Here is a 12564-nt window from a genome sequence, read left to right on the forward strand (position 1 = left end):
TGGAGCAAGCTCCCACCATGAATATATATAAAGCTGTTGATGGACTCTTGGTTGAATGAGTTAGCTCCCACTTAAACCTACCAACACCTTAAACTCTTTTGTAGAAGCCAATTGATTTTTTTGATACCGACATCAAAAATTAACCTCTCTATATCCCACTGAATACTCTGGAGTAGTCTGCAGGACTGCTAAGGACCATTTAAACCTTTCCAAAAGGCCAGTACTAGATCTTTGTTGTTCTTCCATTTTGAAAACAAACAAGCAAACCCCCCCCAAAACAAACCAACCCCCTCCCACACTCTAAAATCCTGCAAAAGCTAACATTTTGCCCCTTTTCTCAAAGACAACTGCAGACATAGTTTTTCAGTTCAGGAAAGAGATTAGGACAATGTAAAAAGTCTCTGGTTTTGTGAGCAAAAGTCAGCATTTCTGAAAGGATGCACTTCTTTGTGAAGTCTCAAGCTGAACACATACAAGAAAGCACTATTTTTTTTTCTTTTAAACTGTGCAAAAGAGCTTAAGCATAAGCTTCCCTCCCATACATCTGCCCATAGCACAGGTGAACACCACCTCATGGCACTATGGAGCAAGTATCCTTTGGATACCAGCAAGAGGACATGGCATTCTACAAATCAAAAGGATCACTTCTATACCAAGTTTCACTGACAGTGTATTGCTGTCCCAAAGTCATAATCAAAGGGAAAGTTTTGCTTCAGACTAGGTGATGAAAACTGCAAAGCTTATTCCTAGAAGGACATTTAAATACTTCATAATATTAACCTTCTCATAGAAACTAATCATTTTAATAAGCTTTCTATAGCTATTATTTTTTCAAATAAGGAAATAAGGTTTTGAAATGCATACACAGGTACTGAGTACCTCCACTGAACACAAACTGTATTACAGCATATTTGTATACACTACACAACTCGTAAGAGTTTCTCCATATGAAAGCCGATAGGCACATTCTTCCGCTCCTTCAGGTAGCGATGAGACATGCAACCATAGCCTGCCGAGTTTGCGCCACTACTGACAAGCCAGTCTCTGCCCTGAGATCACCCCTGTTCACATCTGGTAGACGAGCATTCCTCACACAGTTCAAGATTTCTCTCATCTATGGGCAAACCAACCTTTTGTGAACCCCACCTTGGAAGGCAGCTATAAGACGCTGAGGAACACAGCTGCTGCAGCAAGCTGGATACCCCATGAATATAGGCACCGTAGAGGAGACGGGACACACCACCCTTCCAACCTGCACAGGCCTCGGTGGAGGTACCAGGACTGCCTAGGTAAGGGATAAGCCAGCACCCACCCCTCGCTGTTGCCCCTCCTGCCCACTCTTCACAGCCGAACATTTAACCACCCGCCGGCCTCAGGACACCAAAGCAGCGCTCCATCCGTGGACTCACCACCCACCTCACTGACCGCCCCCGCTCCAGAGGAGACCTGTGAGGTAAGGCCCGCCATCGCCACACAGCCCCGCGCCGCCCCCTCAGACAGGGCCCCACGCGCCAGGCCACGCCACCCCCCCCTCACCCCCCCATCTCATCGCTGCACTCCCACAGACACAGCGCCTCAGCGGTAACGGGACGCCTCGAGCCGTCCCGAACGGGGCCAAAGTCTCTTCTCCTCAAGGACCGGCCCCCCCCTTCCCCTCGGGCACGAGCCCACGGTTCCCAACGGTCGCCGCCGCCGGCCCGCAAGCTGCTGTTACTGCCACTGCCGCCACCGCCACCGCCCCTCCCCCGCGCGCTCTCCGCCTCAGCAGCCCTAAAAGCCGCGCTCAGCCACACGCGTCACGCCGAGCCGCCGGCCAACCAGACCGCAGCAGCACTTGCGCCCGCGATTTGCGAACTAAAGGCGGGTCCGTCTTTGAGTGACAGCTCGGCTCGGCCTGTCAGCCAGCAGCGGCCCGCCCCCCGTCTCCCCCGCCTCTGCGCGCAAAGCGCTGCCGGAGAGGGGGCGGATCCCCTCTATCTTACTCCCCCCCCCCCCCCCCCCCCGCGGCCGCTCGCTCCCTCCGCCCCTCCGAGGCGCGCAGCGGATCGACAGGCCCTCCGCCCAATAAGCGCGGAGGCCGCTTGCGCGGCGGCAGCGCTCGGGACCAATGGGAGCGGCGGCTGGGCGGAGGCCCGAGGTTTCCAAACGCTCCGCGGCGCCATGGGCTGAAAACTAAACCGAGATGGAATCTCCCAGTCTGAACCGGTTTGAGCCGGTTCCGAGTCTGTGGCATTAGGAGGGGGAGACGCGCCGCGCTCAGTCCCTGCTACCACCGCTGCCTCCGCCGCCGTGCGTGTGACCTGCTCGTAGGGGAGCCCGCAGGGGGAACCGCCGGCGCAGCTGAGGGGGCAAAGTTTAGTGCGAGCCGGGGGGGGGTGGGAATGGGGGTGAACTGAGCGCCGGCCAGGCCTAGGGGAGGGCGGCAGCAACAGGAGTAGCGAGAGACCCAGCCGCACGGGCCCGGGCCTGGGCAGCCAGCGACGCGGGAGAGAGAGCCAGGGCCCCGCCGAGCCGGAGCTGGGGCAGCCAGGGCCACGAGGAAGGTAGAAGTTTCCCCCCCCCTACCAGGGGCCTTGGGAGGCCGGAGCCCCGCGCCGCCCCCCCCCCCCCTTCCTGCCCCCCGAGGGAGAGGAGGGAAGCGCGCCCCGTCTCCTGCGCGCCCGGCGGCCTTGCTCCGGGGCTGAGGGGAAGGCGCGGAGCCGTGCGGCGAGGGGAGCGCCCGCCCGGGGGCCGCAGGCTTCTGCTGGGCGCCTAGTGCAGTCAGGCCAGGGCACGCTTGCTAGGGGATAGTGTGGGGAGGAGAGGAGTGGTGCTGAGAATACATACCCGACAGGGAGGAGGGCGCGCTCGTCTGTCCCCCCCCTTCGGGTTTTTTTTTTTTTTTGGGGGGGGGAGGGTTATTTTTGGTGGTGTTTATTTTCATTTTTTTTTTGGCGTGTGGTTAGAAACTTCGCTCACCCACCCCTACTTTTTGAAGGCAGAGGCTGTAAGAAACACCTAGGTAAGTGAGTGCTCAGGCTGCGGGGAGGGGGGGTGTGTGGGGGTCGTCGCGATGAGTAACGGGGCGAGGGGGGAGCGCTCGGGAGAAGGTGTGGGGCCGTGGAGGCGGGGGAGTGGGAGGGGTACGGCCGTGCGTGTGCCCGTGCGGAGGGCGCAAAGTCTTTGCTGTGGAAGGAGAGGCGAAACGGGCTCCGAGGAGAAACCCTGAGGGGCGGGCGGGGGTGTGTTTAAAATAGGGTTTGGGGTACAAGCATCCTAGGCCTGGCCGAGCGGCTGGCCGCAGCGCAGAGCCCGCCACGGGTGCTGGGGCTGCGGGGAAGGCGGCAGGGGGGCCGGGAGCCGCTGCTGGGGCGCACGGCGGGGGCCTGCCCCTCATTACGAGGGGGCCGAGCGGGCTGGGGGGGTTGGGATCGGGTCCGGGTAAAAGTAGGGACATAATCTGTAAATTATTAGGAGTGGAAGTTTCCAGAAATATTTTTGTGTGTCTGTGCAGCAGTATTGAAACGTCCGCCTGGATCACGTGGGGGCCCTGTATAGAGCGCAGGGCTGGAGCCGAGGGAGGGAGCGGAGGGAGGGAGGGGCTGCGCCGTCGCGGGCCCGCCGCGCTCCGCAGGGCCCCGGCCCGCCCGCCCGCCGCCGCCGCCCGGGGCGCCGCCGCCGCCGCTCCTTCCTCGGCCAAAGCGGTTCTGGCCCCCCTCCACGAGGCGGGGCGCTGCCCCCTGGGGAGCAGCGCGGCCGTGGCTCTGCGGCGGGAGCAGGGGAAGGCCTCCGCGCTGGGTGGGTGTGAGGTATTTGGGGGGCGCTCCGTGGCGGGCGCGGCCGTGGCGAAAATGAATGCTGCGAGGTGTCGGGCAGCTGTTTGCGAAGCGGTGGTATTTAATCTCGTCCGCGGGCACACGTGTGGAAAGTCGTGAGGGAAGGAATCGTTTCGTTGCGGATTGCTGGTGTGTGAAGTGTAATGCGAATGCGTTTGTGATGTGCTCCGTTTCGTATCGTGCAGCCGGAGGAATTTACAAGTGATGCAACTAATTCGTTGGAAGAGGGTAGCGGGGCGGTAATTCGCTTGCGTTCAGTAGCGGAATTGCATGCTTAGAAATGGGGCAGAGTGACTCTCCTAGGGTTTTTTTGTTTAATCGCTGCCCCCAATGAACTTCAAGTAGCTGGGTTGAAGGTGCTCTAGGGTTCATTGTGAATACTCCACACTTCTTACTATTAAAATGTATGCCTTTATTCCTGTGCGCTGCATGCCTAAATGAATCGGGTATATCGTAATAAGCTAACTGTTGTGTTAAACTTAAAGGTCCAGGGTCATCGAGAGTTGGGATAACTATGTAAACAGTGCTGTAAATGCAGTTCTTTTGACCTTCGGTAGATGTCAGATTCTTGCTGTGTTGTAGTTCAGATTTTTCTTTTTTTTTTTTGAACTTTTTCTCTTCTTTTGTTTCTGTTTCCTCATTTATTGGCAGCGTTGAAGAATCGATTAGCGGTGGTTCTTAGAGCTGAGGTTTAAACCTGTTCAGGCATGATGGGGAAAAGAGTAGAGGAGTATAGTAAATCCAAGATTATAAGCTTCATGTGGGTACGTTGTGAGGAGTAGGAAACCGAGTTGATTGCAGTTGGTATTGACCACAAAGCCGCCATTTCTGTATTTCAGTTTGCGAGTAGGTAGGTCATTTTGAAGATAATGCTGGGAGTGGCAAAGGGCCCTATTCAAAACATTTCCTTTCTGCTTCCATGTGGTTAATAACTTCTCTGGGTCACGTGGCTCCTCGTTTGTGCTCCTGGGGCTGCGTAAAAACCACCGAAAGAGGCTTCAATCTGAAATGAATGGCCCTACCTGAGGAACGCCTGATTTATGACGTTTATTGTAGTTTGAAAACGGCTTTCCCGGCTCACGGTGCAGCCATGGAGGCCAGATGTGAACAAAAAGGGGCGTGCCTGAAAGCACGCGTGTCTGGTGGGAGTATTAACCGCTCTAAGCTGAAGAGCGTATTAATTGGTGCCATTTCCTTCTAGTAGTGCTGCTTGCTGCCCCTCTGCGAGATGAAATTTTCAAGTGTCCTTCTGTGTTAAAAGAATGAAATCGGCCTTCCCTGCTGTTTGTGTTTCTTGCTTCCATACTTAACGCTGCAATTTTGAAAACTTCAGGAGTTTGGGGGGGGGAAGGAGAAAGGACAGATGTGGAGTGTTAGTTTTAATTTATTTTGGGTTCTACTTGATGTTTATTTCCTTCTGTTTTTCTAGGTAGATGTTGTAAAAAGGCTGACTGGATGTTGAGATGGAGCCCTCAAAATGATTACATTAGCGTAGTAATACTAACTAAATAAGGGTGTGGGTTTTTTTTTACTTCAAAATAGAATTAAAGTGTTTGTTTTTTGAAGTTAGTATCTTTCTGTATAGAAGTAAATGAAATTGCTTGACACTACTTGCAAATACGCGTTTCTAAACAAAAGATTTTCCTTGTCCGTATGCTACTGTAGGACTTTCACTTAATTAGTAATTACTTGGGTTGAGGCACAGGTTTGTCTTGCTCTTTACTTCTGAGGATGACTTAAATATGTAAGGCATAAAACGAATTCATACTTGCACATGAAGTTACTTAGTAAGGGCAGATCTGACTTCTAGCTTACTCTAAAGAATGGGTTGGCTGGGCATGTTGGGGGTGTTTCTGGAAAAGTTTCAGATTGTATCTTTCCAAGTATGCAGATAGCTCTACTGAAACTTTTTGAGTGGTCTTGTAGTTGTCCAGACTTCTGGCTGTTTCTCAAGTGAGCAGTTTTGTATGAAATTTGTAGCTTTACAGAAGATTCTGAAAAGGAGGGTGAATGGCAGGAGAGCTGCCGTAGAGGAGAGGGAAGGAATATGTGTTACAGTTGCCAGTGACTGTGAGAAGAGGGCAATAAACTCGATCAAGTGCTTCCAACGTGGGGGGTGGGGTGAAAAGGTTGGACTATAATTTACCGTCCACAATTTTGTGGTTCCTGGCTTATTTTCTTGCTTTTCGCGATTGCCTTTATCTTGTACCAGTCTCTGGCTGGTAAGCATCTTACATGCACACTCACAATCACACACACCCCACCTGACTTCCTTTGCATAATACTGAGGCTGCTATATCTAGGACAAAGAGTTAATGCATGTGTGGCTGGTTTTATGGGACCTGAATCCTCCAGTAGAATTCCATTTCAGTTTTGAAGTGATCTAACGTGGTACATGGTGTAACCTGCTGACTTAACAGTCCCCTTACTTCATCCTCTCAAAGTGCCTTTAAACAGTCAACTTCCTTAGTTTCAGTGGTAATTTTTTACTTGTATGTAGTTAACTTGTAAGTGGTTTTTTTTTTTTTCCCCCAGGTATTTGAAAAATGCCCTCTGGCTGATTCTTACTGTGTATGTGGATCACATTTCACTTCCATAACCAATTGTTTAAAAGCTTTTAGAACTGATCTTCTAAATGTGCATGTTGGCCTCGGAAACTCCAAATTCAACTAGGATTGCTAGTATGGGTTTTGGTTGTAATGATACTAGGTATTTCTACAGCAAACTTCCTGGTTTATGCATGTTTAGGGACTGGTAGGGCTTGATACCTGCTCTGAAATAGTTTCGGCTTGCTGATAATACAGCCCATTGACTAGTCAGACTGTTGTTATATGTTATACCTGCTGAAGACCCTGAGAATTTAGTTGGGGTAACAATGTGTGAATTTTTCAGAAAGAGTTTGTCCTGCTACTTGCTCAACAATTGAAGGAGTGTTGTATTCAGTGCTATCTAGTACTGCTAACATAGCACTCATCTCGTCCAAATGAGATGCTTAAGTTGAAGCGCTTGCTTTACAACCACATCTAATAATAATTCCTTATTAATTGATCAAATCTTTTTTATTTATTTTGCAGTAATCTATGCCAGCAATTATGACAATGTTAGCAGACCATGCAGCTCGTCAGCTGCTGGATTTTAACCAGAAACTGGATATCAATCTCTTGGACAATGTGGTGAACTGCTTGTACCATGGAGAAGGCGCGCAGGTAATGTGGACTTAGAAACTATGTTTATTGACAATGTTTAACCTTGTAACAAATCAGTTGAGCAAAATTAATTCACTTCAATAAAAATCAGTAATATTAGTGAATTTACTCTGCCAGTGACTGGAATATCACTGATAATTCACATGCCCTGGTTTAAAGGCAGGCCTCATGTAATGAGCATTGAAATGACACTTAGAAAAGTGTTAGTTTAGTGTGTGTTAATTTCTAGCATGCCTTCTGCTGTTGAAAGGTATGAGCAAGTACAATTTGGTAAGGGCGCTTCTTGCAGCTTGCCTTCTCTGACTTTGTTCTTCAGGACGTCTGAGTTACCTGTTATTTATTATTGTGGACAGGATTGTGAAGCCTTAAATGTAATGTTGGCTTCACTGAAGGATTATATTTAAAAGAAAAATCTTAATGATGTTATTACTGTTTGTATTTATAAAGAAGCACGTCACGTATTTAAGAGAAGAGTTTGTCCTTTCTTGTGTCTAGTTTTTTTTTTCCCCCCATTACTGTTTGTCTGCACAGGTTCTTCTTGCACTCTTTTCTTTGGACTTAGTGTGGATTGTGAAGTCTTAAGTTTAAATTGGGGGAATGTGTGCATTGTGTATTTGCCTATCCTGTCTTGAAAGTGAATCTTAGTATTGCTTTTATCTATTTCTTGAACTACTTTAGAAATAAGACTTGGATGTTGAAAGCAAGTATTGCTACGAGGGTGTTGGCATAGTTCCTCTTCTGGCAAATTGTTCATGCTTCACAAATTGGGAGTTTCAGTGTCAGGCATCTCTTACTAAGATATTCTTGCACAACAATAAGCGGTGAATTCAAATGAGACAAAGTAGCCAATGCTTTTCTGTTCCTTTTAGCTGTTAGAATAAATAATAATATACTTGCTTATACTTGTTTTGTGTATCTCTCTTATAAAAAAAAAAAAAGCTTTTGTAAGGCTTACTGATGTGAATTCCTGCAGGTTCTGAAATACCTTGCTGTTTTTTGAAATACTTGCATTTTGAGTTTCTTAAATTCAAATAGTTACTAGCTGTTGTTTTTTAAATGACCATATGACAGAAAACTCCTTGTAGCTTTTGCCTTAAAAGTACGGACTTCTGAGTGCTTGTTTTGTAAGTGATTGTTTACTGTACTGCCTTACAAAATAGGTGGTGCTTATAATATTGTTTGGTTTGGAGGGAATTTAAAAAGTTGGGAAGGTTTATAAGGAGAATAGAGTGTTACACTAAATACAATGATCAAATTGCCATTGTTCTGGTATTGTGACAAGTTGCTTCACTTAAAACAGCTGGGTATAGTCTCTGGTATTTAGAAAATTAATGCAATAAGAAGCAAAAATTCAAGAGGTGGCGCTTAAGTGGCAAAAGTGAATTATGATATAAACCTATTTTAAATACATGTGCTTATACGTGTCACTTTAATGAAAATTTGGTTTGCTATTTTAGTACGTGTCCAAAGGTGGAGACGCATTTCAGTGAGTCTGTGAGCTCTTGCCTCTTCCAAGGAGTTCAAAAGTTCCTGCAGGAAGAAATGCTTCTCTGTGGAGCCTGACAGCTCAAATCATGACTTAAAGGGTGACAGGAATAATAGAAGTTGAGGAAACTAAATATTAAAATTGGGAGATTAACAATGGTTTGCCTGGAATAGATTAGGGTAATGTTAGGGTAAAAAAGATTTAGAATGCAGCCTGAATAGCCCATGCTGAACTTGCTTTCAGATTCACCTGTCTCCTTCTTCTGCTTAATTCTTATCTGCTTGCAAAACTTTTATCTGCTGATCTATATTAGGCAAGAAAGAAGCTCTTTTCTGGCCTAGACTTTTACATTTTTTTCTGTTCTTAGTTTTTTTTAGTATACTTCTCTGAAAAGAGAGAATGTCTCCAAACCCACCCCAGTGCAACACATGACTAAAGAGACTTCAGACAACTCATAGATGTTTACCTGGACTCTTCCCAGACTCTTAATTCCATTGCTCTGTTAGACCTTCGCAGGTGCAGAAGGATTATTTGCTAACTGATTTTTCTTTTTGGTAGCAACAACACAGTGAGGCTTCAATCTTGATTAAGCATTACTGTTAAATTTATACTGTTTTGATGAAACTGCAGGAATTGATGTTCAGAAAAGGGGTTAGTGGGTATGAGAGCAAACTTTTCAGTGCTTAGGAGAAGGATATTGAGCATCTGTATTTTGTTGCTGTGAAATTTAATCCTGTGATATGTCATCAGCATTAGAAGCACTAAGGAGGCCAGTATAAAAACACACCCAGGTTGAACTTGGAAGTAATACAGCTATTCTTTCCCTCTTACACTAAACTGCATCCAAAATGCTGATTTTTTTTTTTTTTTTTTTTTTTTTAAGCTCTGATGTCATACTGTGAGAATATGGTTGTACTGCTCTTGGACTTAAAAGGAATATTTGTGTGGTACTTCTCCATATCAAACCTACAGGGACTTACTTGCTAGTCAAAGTCAGTATCAGACTGGGAATTGCTCCACTATGCTCAATTATATTAAGTAGGGATGCCAGTATTGTACAGGTATTTTAGACATCCTTGCTCTTTACTGTTGTAGCTTCAATTTTAATTTGGTAAATCCCATACCCAATTTGTCTGTTTCTCGCATTATACGTTTTAGATTTTGGGTCTTGATGGGGTTTCTGTCTTAGTGAAAATATATGGTTTCTTACACCACTTGATGATTAGCTCAGGTATGTTCTTGTAGTAGACTAGAAATCTGCATAGCTGTAGTAAGTTCTAACTGTTGAAGTTAATCCTAAAGTAAAGCTTTAACTGCTTTGTAATTCTATTGAATTGGCTCTACAGTCCAGTGAAAGAATGAACTAAGTTCTGTTAACTGTGATGTAAAATGTTCATCTTGTTGGTAAGACAGTGTCTGATGCTTGTAGGTGATAGAATTTGCAGCAAGATTTGTCAGTACACTGCGTTTTTTGAAATAGCTAACGTCATTAGGCTCCCTAAAAAAATGCTTACAGACCTCCAGGCTTTTGAAAAGGATAGCTAAAATAAATTCAGCTATTTCAGTGTGTAATTGCTTCAGATGAGGTTTTGCAAGTTACTGAAACCATAGTATCTAGTACAATAATTGGTAAATATTAGTCCCAAGGAAGAATGAACCATTAGCGTGACCAACTCCCTTCCTCCCCCCCAATCAGTTTTTATTATTGTTTTGTAAGCTGTTAGATACATCAAGGGATTCCTCAGAAGTAGGGATTGGAGACCTCTAATGCTCTGCTCTGTGGTTCTTCAAAATAAAATCAACAGTCCCTACATCAACTTTGCATCATGATACAGTACTCCTTGAAGTTAGCATTTTATATGAATGCTTCCAGTAGAACTAGAAAGGTTGGGTGCCCTTGAATAAAATTTTATCTAGATTACTTTCTTGAATGGGAGAAAACTTCATTTCCTAGTATGTTTTCCCTGTAATGTGTGGTGTTCTCGCACGTTCACTGCTGGTCTAGATGAATCGTTCAGTATGGAAGAGTGGAAGTAAGTAAATGACTGTCTTGCATCAAGGTGTTTTTGGAGTTTGGTTGTTAATAAACTTTAACTGTCACACAGAAGGAGGCGTAAGAGACCTGTTGCTCCTAATTGAGTTCTGCCTAACTCTTGGATAAGTGATTTAGAGATGTGTTATATATTAATGTCTTCACTGACAGTATATAATTTCTTAAATAATCTAATACTAATACTTTTTTTAATCAAACTTGCTTTTAGCAAAGAATGGCACAGGAAGTCTTGACTCACTTAAAAGAACATCCTGATGCGTGGACAAGAGTTGATACTATTTTGGAGTTCTCTCAGAACATGAATACCAAAGTAAGCAAATTAACTTTTATTTATTTGGTTTTCCTCTTTCTTCCATTCATAAACTTTGAGGAAGGTATCTCATTTTTAGCCATAGACTTTCTTGATTCAAACCACTTTTTTTTTTTATTGTCTTGTTCCCAAAGTTGGCTTTAAACAAGAACTGTAAATGGACAAAATACTTAAACCTCCTTTTACATTGACAAGAGTTTTTCTCCTTTTTTAAAAAAAAAAAGTAGTGCTAAATTGGAATTACAGGATTTTTTTCAAGGCACATAGAAGCACAGTGCCAGTTCTAACGATTGGTGTGTGTCTGTATACATCAGAGTAATGAAAAGTCTCCTAGAGCCACATTTTGTCCTTGGGTAAGTGCTTGGCTGTTTTTGATCATAGTGAGAGCCATGGGCACGTAACTGAGGAGAGAATTTGTCTCTAGGTGTATTAAAGACAAAAGAGAAACTATACTAGGCCAAGATTTTGAGCACTCGATGAAAGTTAAGCACCCCAAACTCTTTGTAGTACGAGATTAGTCTTTACTGATATGCAGAACACATTTGCTTTGTACTGCTGTTTTAAATCCATCCATTGTGGTAGAGACTAAAAGGGGCAGCATTCATTTTTTTCCTACAATTTTAAATGCTTTACCTAAGGCTTCTGAAGTTTGAACCGGAAAGTTGATCGAAATGTGTTTTTGCTGTCTTAAGTTGATGATGATTATCTCAAGTAACTGACATGCATGTTTTTCTGCTTGATACACACTGTGTTCGAACAGAAAATAATTGTTTGGATGGTTTCTGAAATCAGGTGGTATTCATGAAATGGTTCCACTTTTTTCATTGCTCTCTGAAGTTTAAGGGAAAACAGTTTAAAGAACTTCCTCAAAGTGCTAACCTTAAGTAACAGTGTTTGCCTGTTTGCTTGCCTGGTAAACTTTGCTTTTTATACTGACAGACATTACTAATGTTTAAGTTGATTTATCAACAGTATTTTTAAAAACTCAAATTTGTCTTGTGAAAAATGAGATGATTAGAGGAACAGAAAGAAAGCAACAGGTAAAGAATTCTTCAATTTACATAAATTGCAAATGATTTGGTGCTAAATTTATGCACTATGACATTTGGCTTTTATGCAATCATATTTTTTCTTTAATTAAAGCTGTTAACACTACCTGATATTAATCATAATGTTCCATTATGTTGATTGCTTGTAATAGGAAGAAAAGGGGTGTCTTCCTGTGCAACTGACACAGCTAGGCTTTGACGGCAGGCCTCCACAAGGTCTACCCTTTTGATTCCCTTTAACTGAATTCTGTTCATCAATTGTTTTTGTTTCTTGGGAGGTGGGAGGGAAAGGGATTCGGTGCATAGAATAAGTAATAAGGGTACCATAGAAATTTCTACCATAGGGATCATTTCATACTTTTTTCCAGTCTTTGCTGTTACCTGTCCCTCATCTTCATAACTGAGCAGTGAAATGCTATTAGACAATTAGAAATAAGCAAAGCAAGAGCAAATGAATTTTGAAAGACTTCTATTTTATGCGCAGTTTAAATGTGTGTGCGTGCACTGTCATAATCGTTGATTAAAAAGTACACTTTTGATAGTTCGGGTGGCAAAAGTTGTAATTGGTGTCAGTGACTTTTTTTTGGGCTTGGCGTATCTCGTTATCAGGGAAATACCAAAAATTAGAACCATCAAATGAAGCTT

At 44.6% G+C, this 12564-nt stretch overlaps 1 protein-coding gene across 6 annotated transcripts in view; it reads left to right on the forward strand.

Annotated features, from left to right (window-relative positions):
- The first annotated feature begins 2166 nt into the window (after positions 1–2166).
- XPO1 (exportin 1) overlaps positions 2167–12564 on the forward strand; it is a 40376-nt gene continuing 29978 nt past the window's right edge. Inside the window, exons 1-4 of one of the 6 annotated variants that reach the window (XM_075496942.1) lie at positions 2167–2289; positions 2946–3001; positions 6890–7021; positions 10769–10870. In XM_075496942.1, coding sequence (XP_075353057.1) covers positions 6896–7021; positions 10769–10870 — 228 coding nt within the window. In that variant the 5' untranslated portion in view covers positions 2167–2289; positions 2946–3001; positions 6890–6895. Of the gene's footprint in view, positions 2290–2376; positions 3002–3641; positions 3778–6889; positions 7022–10768; positions 10871–12564 lie in introns of those variants that run through there. The other 5 variants (XM_075496941.1, XM_075496944.1, XM_075496940.1 and 2 more) reach the window with 5 other exon arrangements.

This window comes from Mycteria americana, chromosome 3, assembly GCF_035582795.1.
Source record: "Mycteria americana isolate JAX WOST 10 ecotype Jacksonville Zoo and Gardens chromosome 3, USCA_MyAme_1.0, whole genome shotgun sequence".
In the NCBI taxonomy this organism is placed as follows: domain Eukaryota; kingdom Metazoa; phylum Chordata; class Aves; order Ciconiiformes; family Ciconiidae; genus Mycteria; species Mycteria americana.